General features: G+C 37.0%; 1 protein-coding gene across 25 annotated transcripts in view; it reads left to right on the top strand.

Annotated features, from left to right (window-relative positions):
* The window catches only part of RFX3 (regulatory factor X3), a 306,998-nt gene that overhangs the window by 273,791 nt on the left and 9,843 nt on the right, over positions 1-23,364 (top strand). For all 25 annotated transcript variants that reach the window (XM_084986795.1, XM_021064169.2, XM_021064230.2 and 22 more), the window contains 2 exons: positions 2,605-2,758; positions 21,885-21,927. In XM_084986795.1, the coding sequence (XP_084842921.1) occupies positions 2,605-2,758; positions 21,885-21,927 (197 nt within the window). The remainder of the gene's footprint in view (positions 1-2,604; positions 2,759-21,884; positions 21,928-23,364) is intronic.

Below are 23,364 nucleotides of genomic sequence, written 5' to 3' on the forward strand. Positions count from 1 at the left end.
GTTTGTGAATTTATGCTTGTAGAAACAGTAGGAGCATTCTTTCCCCATACCCTCTTCAAAACTGATCTTTTAATTTCTTATAATAGATGATACATGGTGTCTTTATTTATTTATTTATTTATTTTTGTCTTTTTGCCTTTTCTTGAGCCGTTCCCGCAGCATATGGAGGTTCCCAGGCTAGGGGTCTAATCAGAGCTGTAGCCGCTGGCAACGTGGGATCCGAGCCACATCTGCAACCTACACCATAGCTCACGGCAACGCCTGATCGTTAACCCACTGAGCAAGGCCAGGGATCGAACCCGAAACCCCATGGTTCCTAGTCGGATTCGTTAACCACTGCGCCACGACGGGAACTCCCATGGTGTCTTTAATTTGTATTTCTTGTAATTTTAAATATGATTAGTCATATTTTTGTATATCTGTTTTAGCCATTTGTTCCTCCAGGCAGTATTTTGAATATTTGCTATCTTTCTTCAGCAAGAGATATGTAATTAGGAGCAAATATTCTACTCCTTAATTACTTAATTTTTCAAAATTATTTAATTCACATGATCAAGTTTAGATGTGTGGGTAAAAATGTTAGGCAATGTTTTGTTATTTTTATGTTGTTTTTGCTTTTTTAAGTAGAGGATTCTCTGTCTTTTAAAATTTTTCCGTAGGAAAAAAAATGTTTTATTTCAAATAGCTATTGAATTTACAATAATTATTTTTGCAAATAGGTGATGTGTCACTGAATTTTGGGAAAAGAATGCATAGACTTATAAACAGAATTTTGTCATTATTCCTTTGACATAAAATGAAGGTATTAATTGCTTTTAGTGTTTCTCCAGTAGAATTCTAAACTTAAGGGATTCATTAAGGTTTTTGCCTCTAAGGAATCGTTCACTGGTACTGCTTTTTATGATAATGAGCATATTATTAACTCTAACATATGTAATAGTGTAAAATGGGTATCCCTTTTCTTAAGATTTCACATACGTTATCTCATTTGACTCTCAAGGTAATCTTGAACCTGCAAACGTTGAATGACATGATCACGGTCAGGATCATATAGTGGGTAATGTGGGTCTAACTCCAAACCCATGCTTTTTTTCATTTTAGTAGATCACAGAAATGAAAGGTGCTCTGCCATCACATAATAGTAACTCCTGTTCTTGCTGCCATAACCAAATGAGAACGGGAAGCTCAGCTCCACCTGTTTTATACATTAGAATCACAATAACTTGTATTTGAGTATTATTCTATTCATTCATGTTTATTTCACAATCTTTAACCCATTTTATCTTTGAAGTAATCACATAAATTAGATAAAGCCAAAATTTTTGCTTTTATTTTCACTCAAAAGAAAATCTCAGAGGAACAATTTTTTTTTTTTTTTTTTGAGATGGACAGTGAATTAATGAAGCACCAGAAGCAGAATCCAGGGCTTCAGGATTTTGGATGTTCAGTGATGATCTGTCACTTGCCAAGTTGAATGTATAAAATTTGATGTATTAGTAGCCTCTATATAATGAAAATGAAACAGAAAATAAAAAGTAGAGTCTTCTGTTTTCCATCTGTCTAGCATTTTACAATTCTTCATTGCAAAATAAGGCTTAGGAAAATCAGCCCATACATTTGTGAGAAACTCTCTCTTCCTCCTGAGAATATAATGGCTATTTTAGTTTGTGTAGGCCAAGAGTCTCTAGAAAAGGCCATGAAGTGAAAGTGAGGAGAAACAGACACACACCTATGCGTACACACATGTACATCCTACTCTGACTCCGAGTTAGAAATATTAAAGAAATTTAAAGTGCATGGACAAGCTTAATAATTAATGTGTCTTCAGTGAAGCTAAAATTTTATTTTGACTCACTTCCATTTTGATTATAATAGAGTATAATGTTAGTATTTTATTAGTATTAATGTTCAGATTTGGTATTTTATAAATTAAACATTCATGTTTTTCAAAGTTATGTGATTCTTAATTGATTTTATTTTGCTATTTCTAACAGGAAAATCACCCTAACTTAATAGAAATCAGTCAGGAACTAGAATAACTTAATAATCTGCCTTTCAACAGAACTTGCAGGAATCCCTGTAAATGCTGTCCCACATTCTACATTGCCACATCTGGGAACATTGCTTAGTGTACTTTATGTACTTGGTTAAGAATAAATACATGTTTTCCTCAACATGTACCACGAAGGTCATTGTCATTGAGAGATAGTTACACACGGTATTTATTCAAGCCTTTCACTTTGAGTTGCTTTTTCTTACGGTGGTGATGAGTTGTCAGCCTCCAAAAATCGTTTTTATTCAATTCTGACCCATTTGTGTATTTAATAGAATCAGCAGACTTGCTTATGATAGTAAAATGGTTTTTCCCTATGAAAACCTGTCTAGCTCTCATAAAGGTCTAGTCAAGTCTGGGTGAAGATTACATCTTTACCACTCTGTTTGAAAGACTTGAACCAACTGCTTGCAATAAGGAAATTAATCTGTGGCAGGTTGTATGCTACACCAAACTTTTAAACCTCTCACTTTTTTTAAGAGGAAAAGTAGAATGAACTCTAATCCTGGTCACTAATACTGGCTGCATATGTGTCTTTTCTCTTGGAACAGCTCAATGGTTATTCGGGACTTAACCTTACGCAGTGCTGCTAGCTTTGGCTCCTTCCACCTGATCCGTCTACTCTACGACGAGTATATGTTCTACTTAGTAGAACATCGTGTTGCTCAGGCAACAGGAGAGACACCCATAGCGGTCATGGGTGAGGTAAGAAAGGCAAAAAGAACTGTGACTTACAGGGCTTCCTAAAAAAAAAAATCTGAATTTTATTTTAACCTAAATATTTTAATTATCAGTTAAAGCAATGATTCCTAAACAATGAGTCTTGGCCCCCAGAGGACCTATGTAGTTATTCCAGGAGGTCTTTAAATCCCTCTGTTTATGTATTTTTTTCTTAGTTGGAAGATTCTAAAATTATAGATTATATCATGCTTCAATATGCTATAAAGTTGTCTATGTAAAAGAAAAGCTTGAGAATCATTGGACAAAAAAATATCCTTATTATTACTCAGGGGGATGAAATAGTGCCATTGCAGCAACATGGATGGGCCAAGAGATTATCATACTAGGTGAAGTAAACCGTACAGAGAAAGACAAATATTGCATGATTATCGCTTATATGTGGAATCTTAAAAAACAGCATAAATGAGCTTATTTACAAAACAGAAACAGATTTATAGACATAGAAAACAAACACGATTACCAAGGAGAAGAGGGTTGATAAATTGGGAGTGTGGAATTAACAGATGCACACTACCATATGTAAAATAAACAACAGGGTTTTACTGTATAGCACAGGGAGCTGTATTCAGTATCTTGTAATAAACTATAATGGAAAATAATTGGAAAAGATGAACGTATATATAATCTGAATCACTTTGCTATACACCTGAAACAAACACAATATTGTAAATCAACTATACTTCAATTTTTAGAAGTCCTTATTGACTGGAAAATGAGAAAGAGTGAAGCTTCTACTAATATTAAGGGCTAGAAACACAAAAGAAAAAGTTTCATATGTATTTTATAGGCTCTTTTTTCAAGTGCCCAAGAACAAAATGAATGATCTGTTTTGGAAGAATAATAACAATGATGATGAAGATGGTAGCTAACATTTTGGGGGCACTTATTATGTGCCAAACACAGTCCTAAGTCCTTTACTTATAATAAAGCATTTAACAAAACAACTCATTGAGATAGGTGCTACGTTATCCTCCTTTGTAGATGAGTGTCTGAAATTCAAGAAGAAAGCTAAGGTACAAAGAGATTAAACGGTTACACAGCTAGCAAGCGGTGAAGACCTGTTTTCAATATTCAGTCTGATTTTCATACCCACACTCTAATCACTAAAGTTGTGGGAAAAAATTATCTCCATAATTTCTGGAGAGTGTCAAAATGTGTTTTGAACACATTGAAAAGCCAAAATGCTGAAGTTAATATTCATAGGAGTTGATTAATACAATTAGGGGTAGATGCACATGCTCACTTTGTTGTTTTGAATTGGGTCAGATTTTGCTGGATTATACCAGGCTAGGCAGTGTTACATATTACCACCCAAAGCAGTAAAGAAGTCATGTTCATTTTTAAGCTATGTGTATGTGCTTATTTAAATTTAAAAAGAGGAAAAATAAATGTTAGATGCTTTTACTAGTTTAATAAATATGATAATAGAGGTATAAAGAAAAATATATTAAAATACCTCAAGGACCTTTATAAGTATTCTAATATAAGTAAAATACATGTGAAATTTATTCAAAATGTTGGTTAAAATATTCTTTCCTTCTTTAAAATCCCTTGCTGTACACTGATCTGTATGTGTTTGCATGATGTTTCCTAATGGTGATTGTGCCTAAATGTTTCCAACTATATGTGTGTGAGATTAAGCAAGCTTCACTTTAGCTTTGAAATTACAGGCAGGACCTCATGTGACCTAAACAATCTGGACTTTTATTAGATTTGTCCTTCTCTCAGTGCCTCCTTCCTTAGGTTTCTGTCTTTCTTTCTCTCTTTCTTTCTCTCTTTCTTTCTTTCTTTCTTTCTTTCTTTCTTTCTTTCTTTTCTTTCTTTCTTTCTTTCTTTCTTTCTTTCTTTCTTTCTTTCTTTCTTTCTTTCTTTCTTTCTTTCTTTCATAGATGTCTGGTTGCAAAATGCCCAGTTGGCAAGTCAATTACATACTATAAAAATTTTTAACTCAGGGCTCAAAACTTCTGAAATAGACATGCCTTTTTGTGTATTTAACATATTTGGCAGCTATGTCATTTGCTCCGGGACCTCTTTAACAGGATGACCAGGATAATGATCACAGGGATTCTCATTAACAGCCTGTGGTTAATCCTGATGTGTGGACTCTGCTTCCCTTGTATCTCTAGGGAACAAAGGCAGTGGTTGAGTGGTGACTCTGTGTGAAGGCTTAATGATCTCCTCATATGGCAGTATAGGCAGTACTGGCTCACCAGAATTAAAGTGGCCTTATGTAGTCAATACTGCCAACTAATCATTCAAAAAGGCATTCTTTTTTTTTTTAACTATATGTAAACAGTATAAATGAATATAGCAGATGGCCACATGATTCAAAGATATGATGCAAATAAAATCTAGATCAGAAAGTAAGTTATAAAATACCTTCTCTAAGATCAAAGATCTAAGCATACATTCTTTGCTTACTATTTCCTTACCCAATTTATAGGAAAATCCTCTGAGCTCTCTCTGCTCATCCATTACTCAGCCCAGGCCAAGTAAAGCTAATTTTATAGGTTTGATCTCCCCATAAAACATGTTAAGCCTCAGTTGCATTCTTAGCTCCCTAGATGACTTCCCTTTCCAAACACCAGTTCCAGAAGTGCCTTGTGAACAGTGGGAGTGACAACAGAGGCCAAAGTCTGTTGAAATCCAAGAAAATAACCATTCCCCTCAATTGCAGCAAGTGGTTTTCAGTCACCAGTAACAAAAACAACAAAACAATAGTTGTCACTATTTATTGAGCATTTATTATACACTTAATGAAATTATGCTCTTGATCTGTCTACTAATGGTCCTTTCTCAGTAAAAGGTACCCTCCCTGTTGATCATATTGGATACATGAGCATCATCTTTATGTATCTTTCTGTCTTGACCCACATATCCAACCAATTGCTAGGTCTGCTCTTTCCCAGACCCGCCCCCCATAGTGCAGTGTCATCCTATGAAAATGCAAATTTGGTTGTTTTATTCCTACCTAAAACCCTTTAGTAGCTTTCTCTTCTGCTAGTTAAGGAAGAGTAGTCTTTCTTAGATACACAAGATGCACCCTGACTCTGATCAACCTCAGCCTTGCTCTTCCAGCTCCTTCTGTGGCAATCACAGTTCATATGCACCAAGCCTTTCTCATCATTGGACCACTATATAAATAGTTCTTTCACTTGAAGCCCTCTGCCCAGCTCTCCTTGCCCATTCCAACTCCTTTCTGTCTTAAACATCTACTCCTCAAGAAGGCCTGGTTTCCCCAGACTACCTTAGATACTCCTTTTCTCTCCAATTTGTACTTTTACTTTTCATCCTAGAACCTACACAGTAATAATTGCATGGTTCTTTTATGATTTGTGTAACTGAAGATTTAATGCCTGGAAATAAGAGGTCTTTGAGTCAGAAGAACTGAATGCTACTTATAGTTTTGTCATTTATGGCAGCACAATCTTGAGCAAATCATGTTCTGCTTATGTTGATTCTCAGACTTATCTCTGAAATTAATTTATTTAACAAAATTTTTTTTGCATCTACTCTAGACCGAAAATTATAATGGTTAGGATATAATGATGAACAAAATGGATTTTGATACTGCATTCAATAAGCTTGTGTTTTAATAGAGAATACATGTGATAAGTGCTGTAAAGGAAAATTTAAAAGCTATAGGAATGCTTAAAGAATAGTATTCATTTAGGAGTGGCTATTACTTTTAGCCTTATTTACAGATGACAAAATGAGACACAGAGCCATCAAGTCACAGTCACACACACAGTTACTAGATTGTAAAATGAGATTCCGAAACCAAGGAGCCTGGCACCAAAGCCCTTGCTGTTAATCTACCACACGTATTACCTGCTGCATGATAGAGTGAGACTGGAGCAAGAGTAGTTCAGAAATCAGTGAGGGAAAGCTGAAAAATAGTCGCACAATTTGCTGGATGTTTGTTTTACCTTTACACATGCTATATTTGGGAGAGGTGTCAGCTAGATCCAGAAGCAAAGGGAAAGGTTTCCTTTTGAAAGTAACTTAAGAAGTGATCAGTGTATCTTTTCATTAATGTGAATTCATTGAGTTTTTAAATTATTTACATAATTTGAGCAGGAAAGAGGGTCCAGTACATTATGTTTTACATGTAAATGCAGTATACAAACATACAAAGTTTTATTTTTTCATTCCCTGTAGCACTGCCATTTAAATTGTTGAAATGAAGACTGCCATATAATGCAACCCCCAGATGAAACAGCATGACAACTATGAGTTTTTTCCTAAATGTCAGCCCGCTACTACGTTAAAACCGACTAGTATGTTATTTAAAGTATTTGCATTTCCAGAGTTTCATTATTTTTATTTTTTGCCTGGATGATAAAAAAAAAAAGAAACAGGATTTATTTACTGCTAAAATTCATGCAATCTTTTTGAATTTTTATTTAAATATTATAAACATGTCCAGAGACTTTCTGGTAGTAGTGAAATTTTAAGAGTAGGAATAAAAAGAACAAGTTACATCTGTTTTCACACCTGTTAAATTATTTTAAAAATCGTAAGGCTTTCTGTGTGGCTCTGACAAGAAAAGTTGAGTATAAAAATATCCTTTTATTTGGATTTTATGGCTATTTGGAGTATATTTTGAAGCTCATGGCATACATGGTTTATTTCTTTAAAATATATGTAGTCCATTAGTATATTCCCTGAATCTACAAATTTTTATTGCTTCATAAATGACTTTCTGTGATAAAGATTTATATACTTTATTATATATATTTGAATTTTCTTTATCCTAATTTAAATATACTTCATATTATATCTAAGCCATCAATGTAAAAAACTTTTTGAAATTAAAAAAATAGGAACCAAAAGATGTTTTAATTACTTGGTTGTGACTATCAACCTTAAAAATATAATTTTTTTTTTCATTTTTGTCCACTTCACAGCATATGGAGTTTCTGGGCCAGGGATCAGATAAAAGCCACAGCTGCAACCTACACTGCAGCTGTGGCAGTGCAACGCATTGTGCTGGGCCAGAAATCAAGCCTATGTCCTGGCACTGCTGAGATGCCTCCAATCCCGTTGTGCCACAGCAGGAACTTCAAAAAATATATTTTAATAATATTTTCTAGGGAAAAAATTGAGGAACTCTTAAGGCTTTACCATTAAAAGAAAAATGTCTTGAGGAGTTCTCTCATGGCACAGTGGGTTAAGGATCTGGTTTTGTCACTGCAGTGGTTCGGGTGGCTGCTGTGGCACAGGTTCACAAGCCATGGGTGCAGCATCCCTCCCCCCCAAAAAAAGTCTTGGTTTCATCACAATTGATGTACTCATAATGAAAGGGGGAAAACTGTTGTTTTTGTTTGGTTGGGTTTTTTTGTTTTTTCAGGGCTGGGTTTTTTTGATTTTTTTCAGGGCCACATCTGTGGTATATGGAAGTTCCCAGGCTAGGGGTCACATCAGAGCTGCAGCTGCAACCTATGCCACAGCCACAGCAACTCGAGATCTGAGTCATGTCTGTGACCTACACCACAGTTCACAACAACACTGAATCCTTAACCCACTGAGTGAGCCTAGGGATCGAACCCACATCCTCATGGATACTACTTGGGTTCATTACCGCTGGACCACAGCAGGAACTCCTGAAAAAAACTATTCAAAACCTAAAAACTGGAGAACAGCAATAAAAATTTATAGGCAAGCTTTTAGGATAAAAGTTGAGTGAAAATGTTCTGATAGAAATATAACCATTTTAAATAAGCATGGATGCTTAGGGTAAAGTCAAATTAATGAACAACAAATTTCAGTTAGCATTATTCTAGTGCAACTTGGAATTACATAGAAAATGTACCTGTTGAATAATAGACTTGTTATAGGGTATTTTTAAAAAGGGAGGAATCATCACAATTAAAATCATTTGCAGAAAAAAAATCTTATTTTCTAGTAATAACCTAGAAAATGTAATAAATACTTGTTAAAAGTGTTATTTATTATATATAATAATTTTATATTTTATAATACATATTTTATATATAATATTTAATATACTATGCATTTCTTATATATTATAAAGCTAGTTTATCAATATTTTTCTAATCAAAGTCTGGCCTTATGACAATTACTGTGCTAAGTGTCTTACATTCTTACTTAGTATTCACCAAAACCTTGCAAGGGTTGTGCTAATATCCCCATTTTACCCATAAGGAAAACAGGTTGAAAGTTGCCCAGTATCAGAAGTAACAAGTGGTAGGGCCAACTATAGAAAGCAGGGCTATCTCACTCCAAGTAGTCAAATAAGTTTAATATACATTTTAATTTTTCACCATATAAATTGTTTACAGACAGTTTCAGAATAGAGACTAATTTATTTTTATCTGTACTTTTACAACTCCCCCAAATGCATGCACACTCACAATCATATACAAACCAGATGCCTGGCATGAAAGCTTTCATTATTTTGTTCCAGGGCTTTTTTTCCCCTGCATTGCAGGATGCATCTTGATAGTCTCACCACCCTTCCCCTTTACACTTTTTGTTTAGTAGACATTCAGTATATGCAAACTAAATGGAATATTAGGCTAAGCAAATAGCAATTGGGAAGCTAAATCTGCCAGAAGACAACAACAACAACAAATTACACCCTTCAGCTCCTCTGTGCCCACCCACAGACCAGACCTAAATCAAAATTATGTTTTTAGAATTTGCAGTTTGCTTTTAGCTGTAAATCTGCTCCTTTACATTAGCACAGTCCTAACAACTTGAAAATAAATTATAAAAATGAAATTATAATGAATTATAAAAATGGAAAGCTTTTCTCCTACGTCTTCAAACTCCAAGTTCCTAAGAATTAACTCTGTAGATGCTTTCCCGTTTTTCCCCTCCTCCTCCCTGGTTTGTCATTCTGTTACTTACTCTCCTTGCTTTTGAGAAAAGCACTAATTGATTCAGCAGCCCAGGGCTACAACCCTTTCCCTCTAGGATCCCTTCTCATTAGTTTCCTCTACTTGGTTTTCTTCCCTCTTGCTCTGGACTTTAACCTCTCCTTGCATCCTCTTCATGGGATGGAGTTTTGCTTAGAACTGTGGTCTAAACACAAGGAAGGAAGTACAAAAGAATGATGGAAATACAGACTACCAACTTACAGGACTTCTCATTGGATTTCATGATTGCCATATTGGATTTCTATGTCAGGAAAGTAAAGCTCCTAGACCAAGAAGTGCTCCCTTTCCCCTAAATATGTCTGTCAGTGTTTCAAAGAACCTCTTATGAAGTTGGGTTTTCCTATGTGCTTACAACTAGAGATTAGTTTTCCTAAAGAGTTTGGAAGTGGGAAAAGAGAATAAAATAGAAGTTCAAGATTTCTTGACATTTTTGTAGAATTAAAATGATCACTGTAGATACATTGGGAAGGGAAATTCAGGACACTGCCCTCTTCAGCAAAGTGCACCCCTGGGCTTTGCTTAGAAACAAGTTAGAGTAGCCCCAATCTCAGTCAGCTAGGAGTGAAATTTCCCTGGCATAAATTAAGTATGACAGCTCCCCCTGCTGGCCTCCTTCCACACTCTACTATCCTGTGCCCAGCCCAAGTGGCTCTGGCCTTGCCATTGTCTTTCTGTATTTTCACTCACAGACACGGGTAAAGGTGGTAGTTGCTGGTCCTCCTGATGGAGAAGTAGGCATTGTTTGAAATGGATAAGTTCCTCAATTCACAGGCATTGCTTTCTGCTTCTAACCATTACTGTACTTAAATATGCTTTCATAAATATGAGAAATTTTCAGTTCTCATATTGGGCCAAATGTGATGATCCTACAAGTACTTCAGTTTTGATTCATGCTAGTGTAAAGATCTTCTTAGTGCAAAGAGAACATCTTTGCATATTCCCACCACCATTGTTTCCCCAGTTAATAATTTCTAAAAAAGACAAGTGATACGAACAAAATAAGAATTACTCCTCTGACATAACAAACTAATGTCATGGTTCTGTGATAGACAGTGAAGGGGGCTTCACTGCAAGTCTGTCTTTAGTTCTGAGTACCAAGGTTCTTTCTTTTCAGCCCATAGTTTCGTTTCCATAAAGAGTATGTTGTCAGGCCCAACTTTAACATTTGCAGGGCCTATGGTAACCTACATGTAAATATTTTAAAAGTTATGAATCCAACTATAAGTAAAATCTGTTTGGAGTTCCCTGGTGGCCTAGCAGTTAAAGAGATGGCATTGTCACTCCCATGGCATGGTTTGATCCCTTCTCCGGGAACTTCTGCATGCTGTGAGTGTGGCCAAAAAATAAAAATCTATTCTGTTTACCTAGGTTGATAAATATATATCTTGATAACAACTTGGAAGGCTGGGTTTAAATTTAAAATCTTTAGGCTTCTTCTAGTTCCATGCCAAAAAATGGTGGCATAAACATAGCTGGCCATGGCCCACCTGCTGGCCCTTGGACCACTTCACTTACAGATCATTCCCCACCCTGTACTTTGAAGAACCTTGTGCTCATGCTTGTGGACACCTGGGTCCAGTGATCAGGTCTTGCCCACTCTTTGCAATAGCTGCCCCCCCATCAGCTATCCCTTATCTCTCCTAAAGGGTGGACTTAGCAACTGAGGGGACTTGGGACCTTTAGGCAGGGAATTTTGGTGTCTCACATAATGGAAGTATGGGCTGGGAATAGGAGTTCCCATCATGGCTCAGCGGGAGTGAACGCTGACTGGCATCCATGAGGACACAGATTCAATCCTTGACCTCGCTCAGTGGGTTAAGGATCTGGTGTTGCCATGAGCTGTCATATAGGTTACAAATGCGGCTCAGATCTGGTGTTGCTGTGGCTGTGGCGTAGGCCAGTGGCTACAGCTCCAATTTGACCCCTTGCCTGGGAACCTCCATATGCCGCAGGTGTGTCTCTAAAAAGACAAAAATGGGGGGGGGGGGTCACATCTCTGTGGCCCAGTGGACCCCTTACACTGTAGGGAGGGCCACAGCCACAGGAAAGCCGGAGTGGTGTTCTCCATGGTGTAGAGCTCAGGACAGAGCCCCTCTTGGTTTGGTATGATATTAACATTAAAGGTTCCTATCTCTAAAACTACTTTTCTCCTCAAAGCAACTAAGGCCTGTATTCCTACTTCTTTACTACCTGTGTGTTCATTTATGTGTGCTTATTATAGGTTTTTTTTTCTTGAAATATAATTGATTTACAATATCACATTAGTTTCAAGTGTACAGCAAAGTGATTTCAGTATTTTTAAAGATTATACTCCATTTAAAGTTGTTACAAAATAATGGCTATATTTCCTTGTGCTGTACAATATATTCTTGTTGTTTATCTATTTTATACATGGTTGTTTGTATCACATCTTAGAGATTTTGAAATAGTCTAAAGGTACTTGAATTGCTGTGTTCCCAGGGTGTAAACAGGAACAAAAAGAGCCTGAATAGTTAGAATCATGATGAAAATATGCTACCTGGGTAGAAAGTGGCCAGGAGCATATGTTCCCAGGATGGCTGGCTAGTTTGAAGAAGTAGAACCAACAGCAAATATAGGACAGAATTTTCCTAGGTGTGAAGCAAACTGGCATAAATCTTAGCTATCTTAGCAGGCCTCAATAAAATTATTTGAAAATACATAGAAAAGCACACCCAAGGAACACAGGATCTTAACAAATGGAACATTAACATTCCTTGCAAATTTTATAAAATTGGAAATCACTTTAAAGTCAGCAATTATTTTTCTTCACTTATGAAATCCTGTACTAGTGCTAAGTTAATGCTTTAATTAACTTTGTTCTCATTTGGAAGACATTAAAGAAAATAGCAATGCTCTGGGATCCCTTATAATTGACATTTTAAGATATCTCTCCATCATTAAAAAATCTTCAAGATAGTTGCCCCTCTCTAATCCTTTTGTGGTCAGTTCTACTAACTTCAGTTAATAGAACTGAAATCATAGGAGACTGTTCAGCTGTCTAAGGTTTGTAAAGATCAGAACATTCAAGCTAAGTGTAGAATGTTGAAAGATTAGAACTGGATCAGACACTTCCAACTCTGCATGGGAACAGTCTTCCTGCTTCTATAGGAAAATCTTTAAAGGTCCTTATTCCTTCATTGACTTCTTCAAAGAACAGGGAGAGAAGCAGTTGTTTAGGACAAGGTTTGCATGTTGATATTCCTTTGAGCTCATCACATATTTCTGATTGTATGATCACCCCCATTCCATTCAATATAACATACACATACACAACACCATCCGTGCTTAGGTCAGCCCTTCTCATGGTATTTACTTGAGTCATAAATGGCTTGGTCCATACATAAACTGACTTTAACTTCAGTCCTACACTGAGTTTATAGTGTCAACAACCTGAAGTCAAAGCCTAAGGAATATTTCCATTCTGAAGCAATACTTCTTGTAACCCCACTCAGCTGGAGACTTTCATTTCAAAATCACCATCTTATGGAACTCTAGGGCTTTGTCAATAGTATTTCAGAAATGATTCTTGAGGACAATAAAACCTGTCTCTTTCATAAATAAGGAATCCTGAGTATCAAAGAGTATTATGTCTGAGATCACATGACTGGTAGTGGTAGAGATGTGATTCAAACCAAGGTCAGGCTGGCTCCAAATCCTGTGTTGTTCAACCTATTGTATTCAACAGTGGAATTTAAATTCTGTATTTCACATGTAATACTTTTGCAATTTAGGCAAGTGTGTGTATGTATTTAAGTTTATATATATAAAAGCTTGAGTTTTCTCACCAACAAAATAAGCATAAGGACCATTCCTTCACAGGGGTACTGTGAGGACTAAATAAGATAAGTAGACAGCTATAGGTTATAGGCAGATAGGGTGGATGGGCAGGTAGACAGGCACATAGAAAGTTACCTGATTTTTCTTAGTTATATTTCTTTTCCTTTCCTTTCTGTACATATATAAATATCTGAAGCTATGTATTTTAGTCTAGAAAGACTATATTTGATTGCCTTCTACTCTGAATTATATTTTTTAATATTGATGTTACAATGACAGTGCAAGTGATAGTGTGTAAAATTAGACCATCATTTTTTGACAACACAGAGATAAGCTTAGAAGTTGAAATTAATGAAACATAACATGAAGGCCCATGAAGGATTTAATAATACTACCTTGCAAGGGGAAAAATAGCCTGTAGACAATTTTTGAATGTTGAGTCAAATGATTCATGGAATTACAAAGCATCCAACAGCATTATTTGGGATGTAGCCAAAGTGATCATCAGAGGCAAACTAATTCAATGCTTTGTAAAACACAGACAACAAAATAGAATGAGGAAATAAGTCAATCAATTAGAAAAGAAAATGGCAACATTAAGAAGCACAAACATAATTAAGTCTAACTAGACATAGCTATATCTAGATAAAATCTTGACTAGTAGGAATGAATGAAATGTTATATAAATACTTGTGAAATGGGAAGAGAGTATCATATTTAAAATTATGTATATATAAAATTTATGCAAGTTAAAAGGGAAAAGTCCCAAAGAGACATCTAATGTCTGCTAATCCCCTGCCAGCACCTTATCCTGGCAGAACCGTTGAGTAGTGCCAACCCAAGAGGACTTTCTAAGGTCATTGGGGCTGTTTGTGGTGCAGTTTGGTGGCACAAGCTGTTCTCCTGAAACTGCAAAGGACCAGTATGTATCCACTCTTTAGTATGCAGCTTTATCATTGGAGCTGCTCATTCATCCTCCATTTGGATGTGGTGCTGTTCTGCCCTCACTGTTTAGTAGCTTTTGATTTCCTCACTTTTGACTTCCACTTCTTTGTTAGGAAAGACTTCCTTACTTGTCACTAACAACTTTCACCTCTGATCTTAATAAACTTTTTGGATGTATCTGTGGTTTCAGGAAGCCTAAACCTTGAATTGCATGCTGTTTAAAAAAAAAAAAAAACCTTTCAGATTGGTAGGAAATTTTGTATATAACTTCAAAGTCTATAAATGAAAATAAAGAACAAATGCCCTTAGTACCAAGAATATCATAAGAAATTAATTCATGCCCCTATACTATCCTACCCCCTACCCCCAGTGAAAAACATGAAACAGACAAAATTGAGAGAAAAATTAATATATTCCAAACAGCTTGATCTGGAGGGTGTATTTCCTCCAATACTAGAAAGAAAATTTACAATCAATTGATTTTTAAGATAAATGTGACAGTTATTTTTAAGATAATATAGATATGTATAGTAGGCAGTGTAATAAAGCCCTAAAGATGTCTACATTCTGATCCCTGAAACCTGTGGCTATGTTAGGTTACAGACGGACTTAAGGTGACTAACTAAATGACCTTAAAATGAGATTATCCTTGATTATCTGGAGGGGCTCAATAGGATCACCTCAGTTTTTAAAAGTGGAGGAGAGGGGGTTCCCATCGTGGCACAGTGGAAACAAATCCAACTAGCAACCATAAGGTTGTGGGTTTGATCCCTGGCCTTGCTCGGGGTTAAGGATCCGACATTGCCATGAGCTGTGGTGTAGGTCGCAGACGTGGCTTGGATCTGGCATTACTGTGGCTGTGGCGTTGGCCGGTGGCTACAACTCTGATTAGACCCCTAGCCTGGGAACCTCCATATGCCATGGGTGCGGCCCTAAAAAGACCGAAAAAAAAAAAAAAAGTGGGAGGAGGAAAGGAGTTCCTGTCACGACTCAGTGGTAATGAACCTGACTGGTGTCCATGAGGACTCAGGTTCAATCCCTGGCCTTATCAGTGGATTAAGGATCCAGTATTGCCATGAGCTGTGGTGTAGGTCACAGATACAGCTCGGATCTGGAGTTTCTGTGGCTGTGTCTATGGCATAGGCTGACCCCTGGCTTGGGCCTTCCATATGCTGCAGATGCAGCTCTAAAAAGACCAAAAAAAAAAAAAAAAAAAAAAAAAAAAAAAAAAAAATGGGAGGAGAGAGGTAGAAGAGCCAGTGTCAAGGGACATGCAGAAAAAAGACCTGACCTGCCGTTGCTGGCTCTGAAGATGGAAGGGAGCCACATCCTGGACTGTGGTCTGTCTCTAGCAACTGGAAAAGGAAAAAAGAAATCCCCCCTTAGAATCTTCAGAAAGGAGTATAACAACCCTGCCAAGCTCTTAATTTTAGCTCAATAAGACCCATTTTGGAATTCTGGCCTCCGGACTTAGAAAATAATGAGTTTATATTGGTTTTGGCAAACAAGTTTGTGGCAATTTGTTTTAGCAGTAGTAGGAAACTATTACAGTATAAAACTATTTTTCTCTGAAGTCAGTTATTACTTATCAGTTATGGACTCTTCCTCTAGTATGTTATTTTTTCTTACCTCCTCCTCTCCTCTGAATGCATCTCACTGTCGTATCTCCATTGATGGCTCTACCCCCAAAACGTTTTCATCTTCATCCAGAACTACTTACTTGTTTTTACCAGTGGAGAAATTAGGCTATTGGACTAACTTTACATCTTCATCTAAGTCGAAACAAAGTTCCCACTAGGGAGGCTTGCCCCATCTGAATTACTAACATGTAATCTTTTTCCTGGTCCCTTCCATGCAGCCCTTCCTAGCATTCTTAGACTTCATCCCTCTTCACCCACCAACTGGCACAAACACCAACCTTGGTCTCTCTATACATACAAGCCTCCATAGAGAAGAGAGGAAGTTTAGTCTTTCAACTGATTTCCATCTTTAAAACTTGACCCTTATTTCTTTCCTGGCAACCTTCATCAGCTGATGAAGCTAGCTCTTTAAAGCCTCTGGTTCCATATCCTCCCTGTGGCCAAAGTCTTCACACCTTCCTTAGAGATAAAACCTGCCATTCCCTTCACTGTTCCTGAACTGAACCAGGTCTTCTGGTGTTTACAGGGTCTTCTAGCCAAGGGTCAGCCCATCATTTGTTTTTATAAGTAAGGTTTTATTGGATCACAGTTCATATGCCTGTTGTCTGTGGCTATTTTTGTATTACAGTAGCAGAGCTGAGTAATTGCAACAGCATCTTACCTTATCTTAGCACCCTACCTGACCTACCCTACCTTTCTGAAAAAAAATTCCAACTTCTGTTCTGGACCATACATTTTCATATTTTGATGTCACCAGGTAAATCAGTTATACATTGTGTGTATGTGTGTGTGTGTGTGTATCCGTCTGCCTGTAAATCTAAAATCTGTATACTAACAGATTTTTTTAGTAAGATACAGATTCTATGGAGGATGTTCACATGGCTGCCCAAGATGGTATGGGTATGATTACTCACTAATCTTCCCCATGGGTGAGGTCTTCATCCTAGTCCTTGAACTACTTCCTTCTATTCCCATCTCTGTTTGGGGGGCCCCCCATGAATCTTCACCTGTTTGCTGTCTGGGCTCCCTGGCTTCCTCGACATTATTTCAATGCCCGCCTATTACAATACAAGCCCTGCCTCCCTCACTGTGAAAAGTTTGCTGCTGCTGGAAGTGGCATGCAGTCTTCTCTACAGTACAGCTGTGGGCTGTTGCATCTTCCCATGCCGAGCCTGGGTCCTCTCCTGGTGCTGTGCCAAGGCCTCAAAGCCATATGATGAACTACTCCTCAGCTGCTTAGCCACAGTCAATGTCATACTCAGGGTCTCTCTCAAGCTTGCTGCCTGTGGTTTCACTGGCTGTGCTGACCAGTCTCCCATTTGTACTCCAAGGCCATTACTGCTCATAGTGAATTTATGGTCTAACGGACTCCCAGTGGCTACCTTAACCACACACTTTTTAGTCTTCACTTTCCAGGAGCATGCTCACTATTATGACCCCTTGTCAGGACCTAGAGGAAGTAGTTTCCAGGGTAGGAGGTGTTTCTTTCTGAAAACAGCAGATATGCTTTCTCTATGTTCCCTTCCGTTTCTACTACAGAACATTCCATATTTATCTGTCTAGCCAACAGAATTTTAATCCCTATGTACATCAACGGCCATATGCTTTCTAACCCCAGAGCACATTTTAAATCCCCTAATTTATATCCCTCATCCATGTGTGAAACAGGCGTACTTTCCCTGTCTCTCCCTCCCTCCTCTCTCTCTCTTTTCCTCTCCCTCCCACCCTCCCCCTCTCCCTCACCCCTTCCATTCCTCCCTTCCTTTCTAAACTGATGGTCAGAATATCTGATCTCAAATCTAACACCACCATATTTCCTATATAATGTTAGACAAATGAACGTGTTTCCAGCTCTAAGATTAAATCTAAGCTCCTTACCTTGCCAAATTCATAAGTTTTTGGTGAGGCTGAAAAGAGAAAGCAAATTCATTCATTTGCTACGTATTCAGCCTATATTTATCAGGTGATGTACTAAATTCTGGGTTACATTTATGAAGAGGGCAAACATGGTCGCTACCCTCATGGCACTGGCATTGGGAGGACAGATAGTAGATGAGGAAACACAGTGTGTCATGTGGGTTGTGGTGATGCTTTGAAGGAAGTAATAAAGAGTGATAGGCAAGGAGAAACGTAGTTAAGGCTGTGAGGAAAAAGTTTCTCTGAGGAAGTTATATTAAGAAAGCAATACTTGAAGTCATCATATTTGAAGGAAGCCTACTGTATACTGAACCATGGAAGTATTTTATAAGCTGTCCCCTACAACCCCCTGTGCAGCAGGGTAAGTCAGAACACAGTTGCAGTTTCTTCCAGTTTCTGAGGCCATGACTTCACAGTCATCTCTGGGTTTTCTTGCCACCCTCCATTGTTTTTCATCCAAATCATATCTTGCCTCCTCCTCTTCTGTTTCTGGTTTGTGCTGCCTTATTTAGGTCCTTGTCTTCTCTCTCCTGTCTGTGGTGCTGTCTCCCTTTTGCCTACCTTCAGTCTTCCCTGCCTTTCCCTCCCTTCCTGCTACTTTGATCTGCTGCTCATCACTATCCCCGCTGCAGTTGACTTTCCTTTCTAGTAACACCATGCTTCTAAAACCTTCTTGAAGGTTTCATAGGCTGCCTCATTTTTGGGCTGAATTATCTATCCTTATTAATATAAGAAACTTCTGATACTCACCTCCAGAAAGGACTATTTCCAGATTTATCCAACTGAAACTATCTGGCAGAGTACCTGGCACATAGTAAGCTCTCAATAAATATTTTTAGAATACTGAGTGAATGATCTAATTGTCCTAATCTTACTTAGTCTGTCTATAGGATTATGGTGGTTTTTCCTTAATCACATGTATATTCTTTCCTCACATGTAAAACTCATATAAATACCTTCACCTTCTGCTATATAGGGATATCAAAATCTCTTATTCAGAGGACTTTTACTTTATTTTATTTATTTTATTTTATTTTTTTGTCTTTTCTAGGGCCGCACATGTGGCATATGGAGGTTCCCAGGCTAGGGGTCTAATCAGAGCTGTAGCTGCCAGCCTACACCACAGCCACAGCAACGCAGGATCCGAGCCACATCTGCAACCTACACCACAGCTCATGGCAGCCCCGGATCCTTAACCCCCTGAACAAGGCCAGGGATCGAACCCACAACCTCATGGTTCCTAGTCAGATTCTTCAACCACTGAGCCATGACGGGAACTCCTGGACTTTTATTTTAAATCTACTTTCTTTTCTGTACATGTGGTACTTTGTCATTAATCCAAGAGATGCCTAGAGGCACTGACAATGTCTGGGAGGGTTTTTTTTTTTTTTTTTTTTTTTTTTTTTTTGGCACAGTGCATGGTCATAAGACCACAACATTGAGTATACAAATGTTTATTTACTAATGATAATAACAAACACAAAGATTTCAGTTGCTTTGGTTTTTATTTTCAGTGTCCTGAGTAATTAGATATATTCATTAAGATTAAGCAGAAATTTTAAAAGGAAAATCTTTGTGTTAAGGTATCATATTTTCAGTTAAGTAGCAACTAAAAGCAGTTTTTCTTTTGAAGAAGAATTTTCAAATATGTTCACACTTTGGTTTTAGCTACTTTGATATTAGTGATCACCAATGGTAATAATAATTTAAATTTATCACAAGCAAATGGAGTGTTCCCTTTTTATAGATATAGAAGTATGTCTAGACTCATCACTACCAACTTATTTCCCGTATTGGATCTTCAGTATTGTTAAGTACTCACTTAAAAGAAATAAAAATCTTATCATGTGGGTCAATTAGAAATATCTTATAAATTATCCTTCAGCTTTGGGCATTCTCTATTGATAGTTCTAAAATAATTTAAATACCAAAAATAGATAAAGGATCTAACTGGTTTTTTTGTTGCTTATATTCTTATTCAAGAAATTCTATATAATTTAAACTGTGGTTTTCTTTCTGTTTTTGTTTTTGTATTTTATGGCCATACCTTCAACATATGGAAGTTCCCAAGCCAGGGAATATATCTGAGCTGCAGCTGCAAGCTACAGTGATGCTGGATCATTTAACCCACTGTGCCAGACCAGGTATGGAACCTATACCTCCACAGCACCTGACCCACTGCAGTCTGATTCTTAACCCCCTGTGCCCCAGTGGGAACTCCTAAACTGTGATTTTTATTTAGACTAGTAAAAGGTTCTGAGCCATGTGAACAGGAACTTCAAAACAACAGTTCAGTATTTATGACTTTATATTTGCTGCCCAATGCGATGTAACTGTAAAGCAGTGGGACAGTCTTTCAAACAAATGTTAGGAGTTACGCATCCAAGAGGCCCTTGTCCCCTCCAAAGCAGTCTCCTAGGAAGGCTATAATACTGCCATGGTGTAAAATGTTATGGAATGCCTCTTTTTAAATTGCATCTGAATTGCTAAGAAATAATAAAGAGTTAAGATGTCATATTATTTTGAATATCCTGAATTGTGGCAGAGATGCATTTGATTTTGGTGAGTAATCAAAAATCAGGTCAAGGCCAAGTACAAAGAATAAAATTTGGAGTGTTTGAAGCCACAGTTCAATGTAAAACAACAAGATGGACTTTCTCGAATGATTCATAAACGAACTTTAAAATCGATTGTCAGAGAGAAATTTCAGAATCTCCAACCTTGGAATAAATGTGTAAGCTCTCAAAGTAGCTACTATGAAGAACAATACATGTTTAAGTTAAAAAAAAAAATTGTATGCAGGTATTTTTGCAAAATAAGATCAGTTTTATTACTTGATAGACATACATAGATGAAAAAATTACTCCTATCATGTGACTCTTTATAAGCATGCTTCTGAATGTAAGTAGAATTTTTGTCTCACCCTTTCCAAGCCTTTTGAGAAATGTGAATTTCCAATAATGACTAATTCTGAATCTTCAGCTTTTAAAAAGTAATGTTCACCATTTAAAAAGCTGGTGCTTTGAGGTCTCACTTCACCTTTTTTTACGATTAGCTTTGTTACCTCTGCTCTTCAAATTTTTTTTTTTAATTTTCTCTTCAGTTTTTTTTTCTTTAGTGTATTTGTCTATTCACCCTGAGGCTCTCAAAAAATATGTATATTTTTTTGCTGTAAAAATATCATCAAGCTTTTAAACAACGATAGAAAACAAAGCCTAAGCTGACAGTTTTTAATTGTTGCATATTGTTTTAAGCCCTTCTTTGTTGCATTAATAACAGTCAGATGCCTTTCTTTTTTAATGCATGACCCTGTTATCATAGTAAATAAGGTCAAATAACAAGAAGAGAATTCTCAAATTAAAGATTTTGTAAAAAATAAATACTGTCAACATTGGAGCTGGGGCTCCTATTATGCTTTTCATTTCTGCTCACAAAAGTTTAAAAAATAGAGTTCAACCAAGTGGCTGGACCATGTTTCTGTAAAGGTAGACGCCAGGTGGACTCATGGACAGTACACAGGGGTGGAGCTGATACATCCTGCTTCATGAGAGCTTTTCCAAATTTATTACACCACATCTCTCTTCATCCAGGTTAGTCGGGCCCATATTCCTTCCCTGATGAGATAATAAAAAGTAAAATGGGGCATGGAAAGCAGAGAAAATTGTTATCCTTCTGCAAAGAGGCTAAGACAGCTAAATTGTGACACAATTTAAACTGTTCAAATTCGACAGGTTTGATTGGAAAATTAGATGACCCTTGTAGCTGGAGATCAAAATGGTCACTAGTTTACAGTTTTAAAAAGTCGTAGTGTGGTGTTTTTACCACTGGTAGAATATTATTTTATTCTACTTGGTAGTAACTGTTGCACAAATGACTGTTTTGCAGTTTGGTGATTTAAATGCTGTGTCTCCTGGAAATCTGGATAAAGGTAAGAAGTGAAAATAATGTACGTTTTTAAGGACATTTTTTTAAGTAAGAAATTGTCATAGAGGAAAATGTAATATATGTTTACAGCACTCTTATTCTGTGGAAATGTCATACAGTCCTCCTTGAATATGACAGTTATGTCTTTTGGAATCATTCATTATCTTTCTGTTTCTATGCTTTCTTTATGTGACATCTATCAAGTGCAAGAACTGAATTTAAATGCAGTTTAAACTCTTCTTGACTTTTTGCCTGCAGTTAATTAAAAATAACAAGAAATTATTTCTGACCTTCACTGGAGTCCTGGAGAAAAGTGATAAAATTGGGCAAAATATTTTTATTAAACCCCACCCAGCAAGAAAAATAATCCTCAGCCTACCCAATTCACGGATTCACTCTTCAGTTGAAAAAGAATTTAGAGATAGCAATGGAATTGATTATAAAAGCAAAATCAGTTTTGGGATGATGAAAAGGGTAACACATATTTCTTAAATTTTAACATCAGCATGCCGCTCTAATATGACAATACGATTTATAATCATGAAGAAACTCATGACCTGTAAAACCACACATAAAAAGGAACAAGGCTTGAGGAAAAATAAGGCTGGAATAGAGTGCACACAAATGAAAGCAATCCTGATTTAAAAACAAAAACAACACCAGCTCAGAGTTTTTTGTTTTGTTGTAATATGAAATTTCTAATAAGTGTGGCAAAAAAAAATGTATGTCTTTCTTCAAAAAACAAACAAAAAAAAGTGAAGATGTCTTGAAATTTTAAGGAATTGAATTTTGGAGTCAGGGACAAAGTGTAAAAGACTGGGGAGACTATGCAAATATTCCTTCTAAGACAGAGCCAGAGCCAGTGAGGAGACTGAGTCACGAGGCAGGACTTGGGGAACCTGCCTGCTATTCTCTGGAATAAGCTGTATGAAGATGCTCAGTGTTCAGCTTCTGTGCCTCCTTGGTGATAGAAGACATTCATGTGCTGGTGAAAGTCCTGTATGAATCAACATCACTCATGCGAAACTCTTGTCAGTATTTATCAGCTGTATGCATTAATTCCTGTTTTAGTAATTTGCATAATAGCAAAACAGGAAGAGTCAAAAATGATAGTCCCAAAACATTGTTGTTGCAAATATACACACTATAGGGCTAACCAAAGAAATGTCAGAAAGTAAATCAATGATGAGACCAGTTTGTGATTGCAGAGCAGGAAAGGTGGCTGTTAGAACTCATGTCTGTTGTAAGGCAACCCTGATGATGCAGTGACACCTTCGTCTCATAATTCACATTTGGGGATTTTATCCCCGGGTGCCTGGAGGTGCATTAAGAGTGTTGCTCCTAGGCCACAGACTGAATGGCAGCCAGTCTGCTTCATAAAATGTTAAGCCAAAGTCTTCTATAAACTCCAATGGCACACAGTTTTAGTTTTTGTGTACCA

Source organism: Sus scrofa, chromosome 1, assembly GCF_054392235.1.
Source record: "Sus scrofa isolate SSC_HxYL_T2T_F1_AM1 chromosome 1, Sscrofa_HxYL_maternal_Yorkshire_Landrace_v2.0, whole genome shotgun sequence".
NCBI lineage: Eukaryota > Metazoa > Chordata > Mammalia > Artiodactyla > Suidae > Sus > Sus scrofa.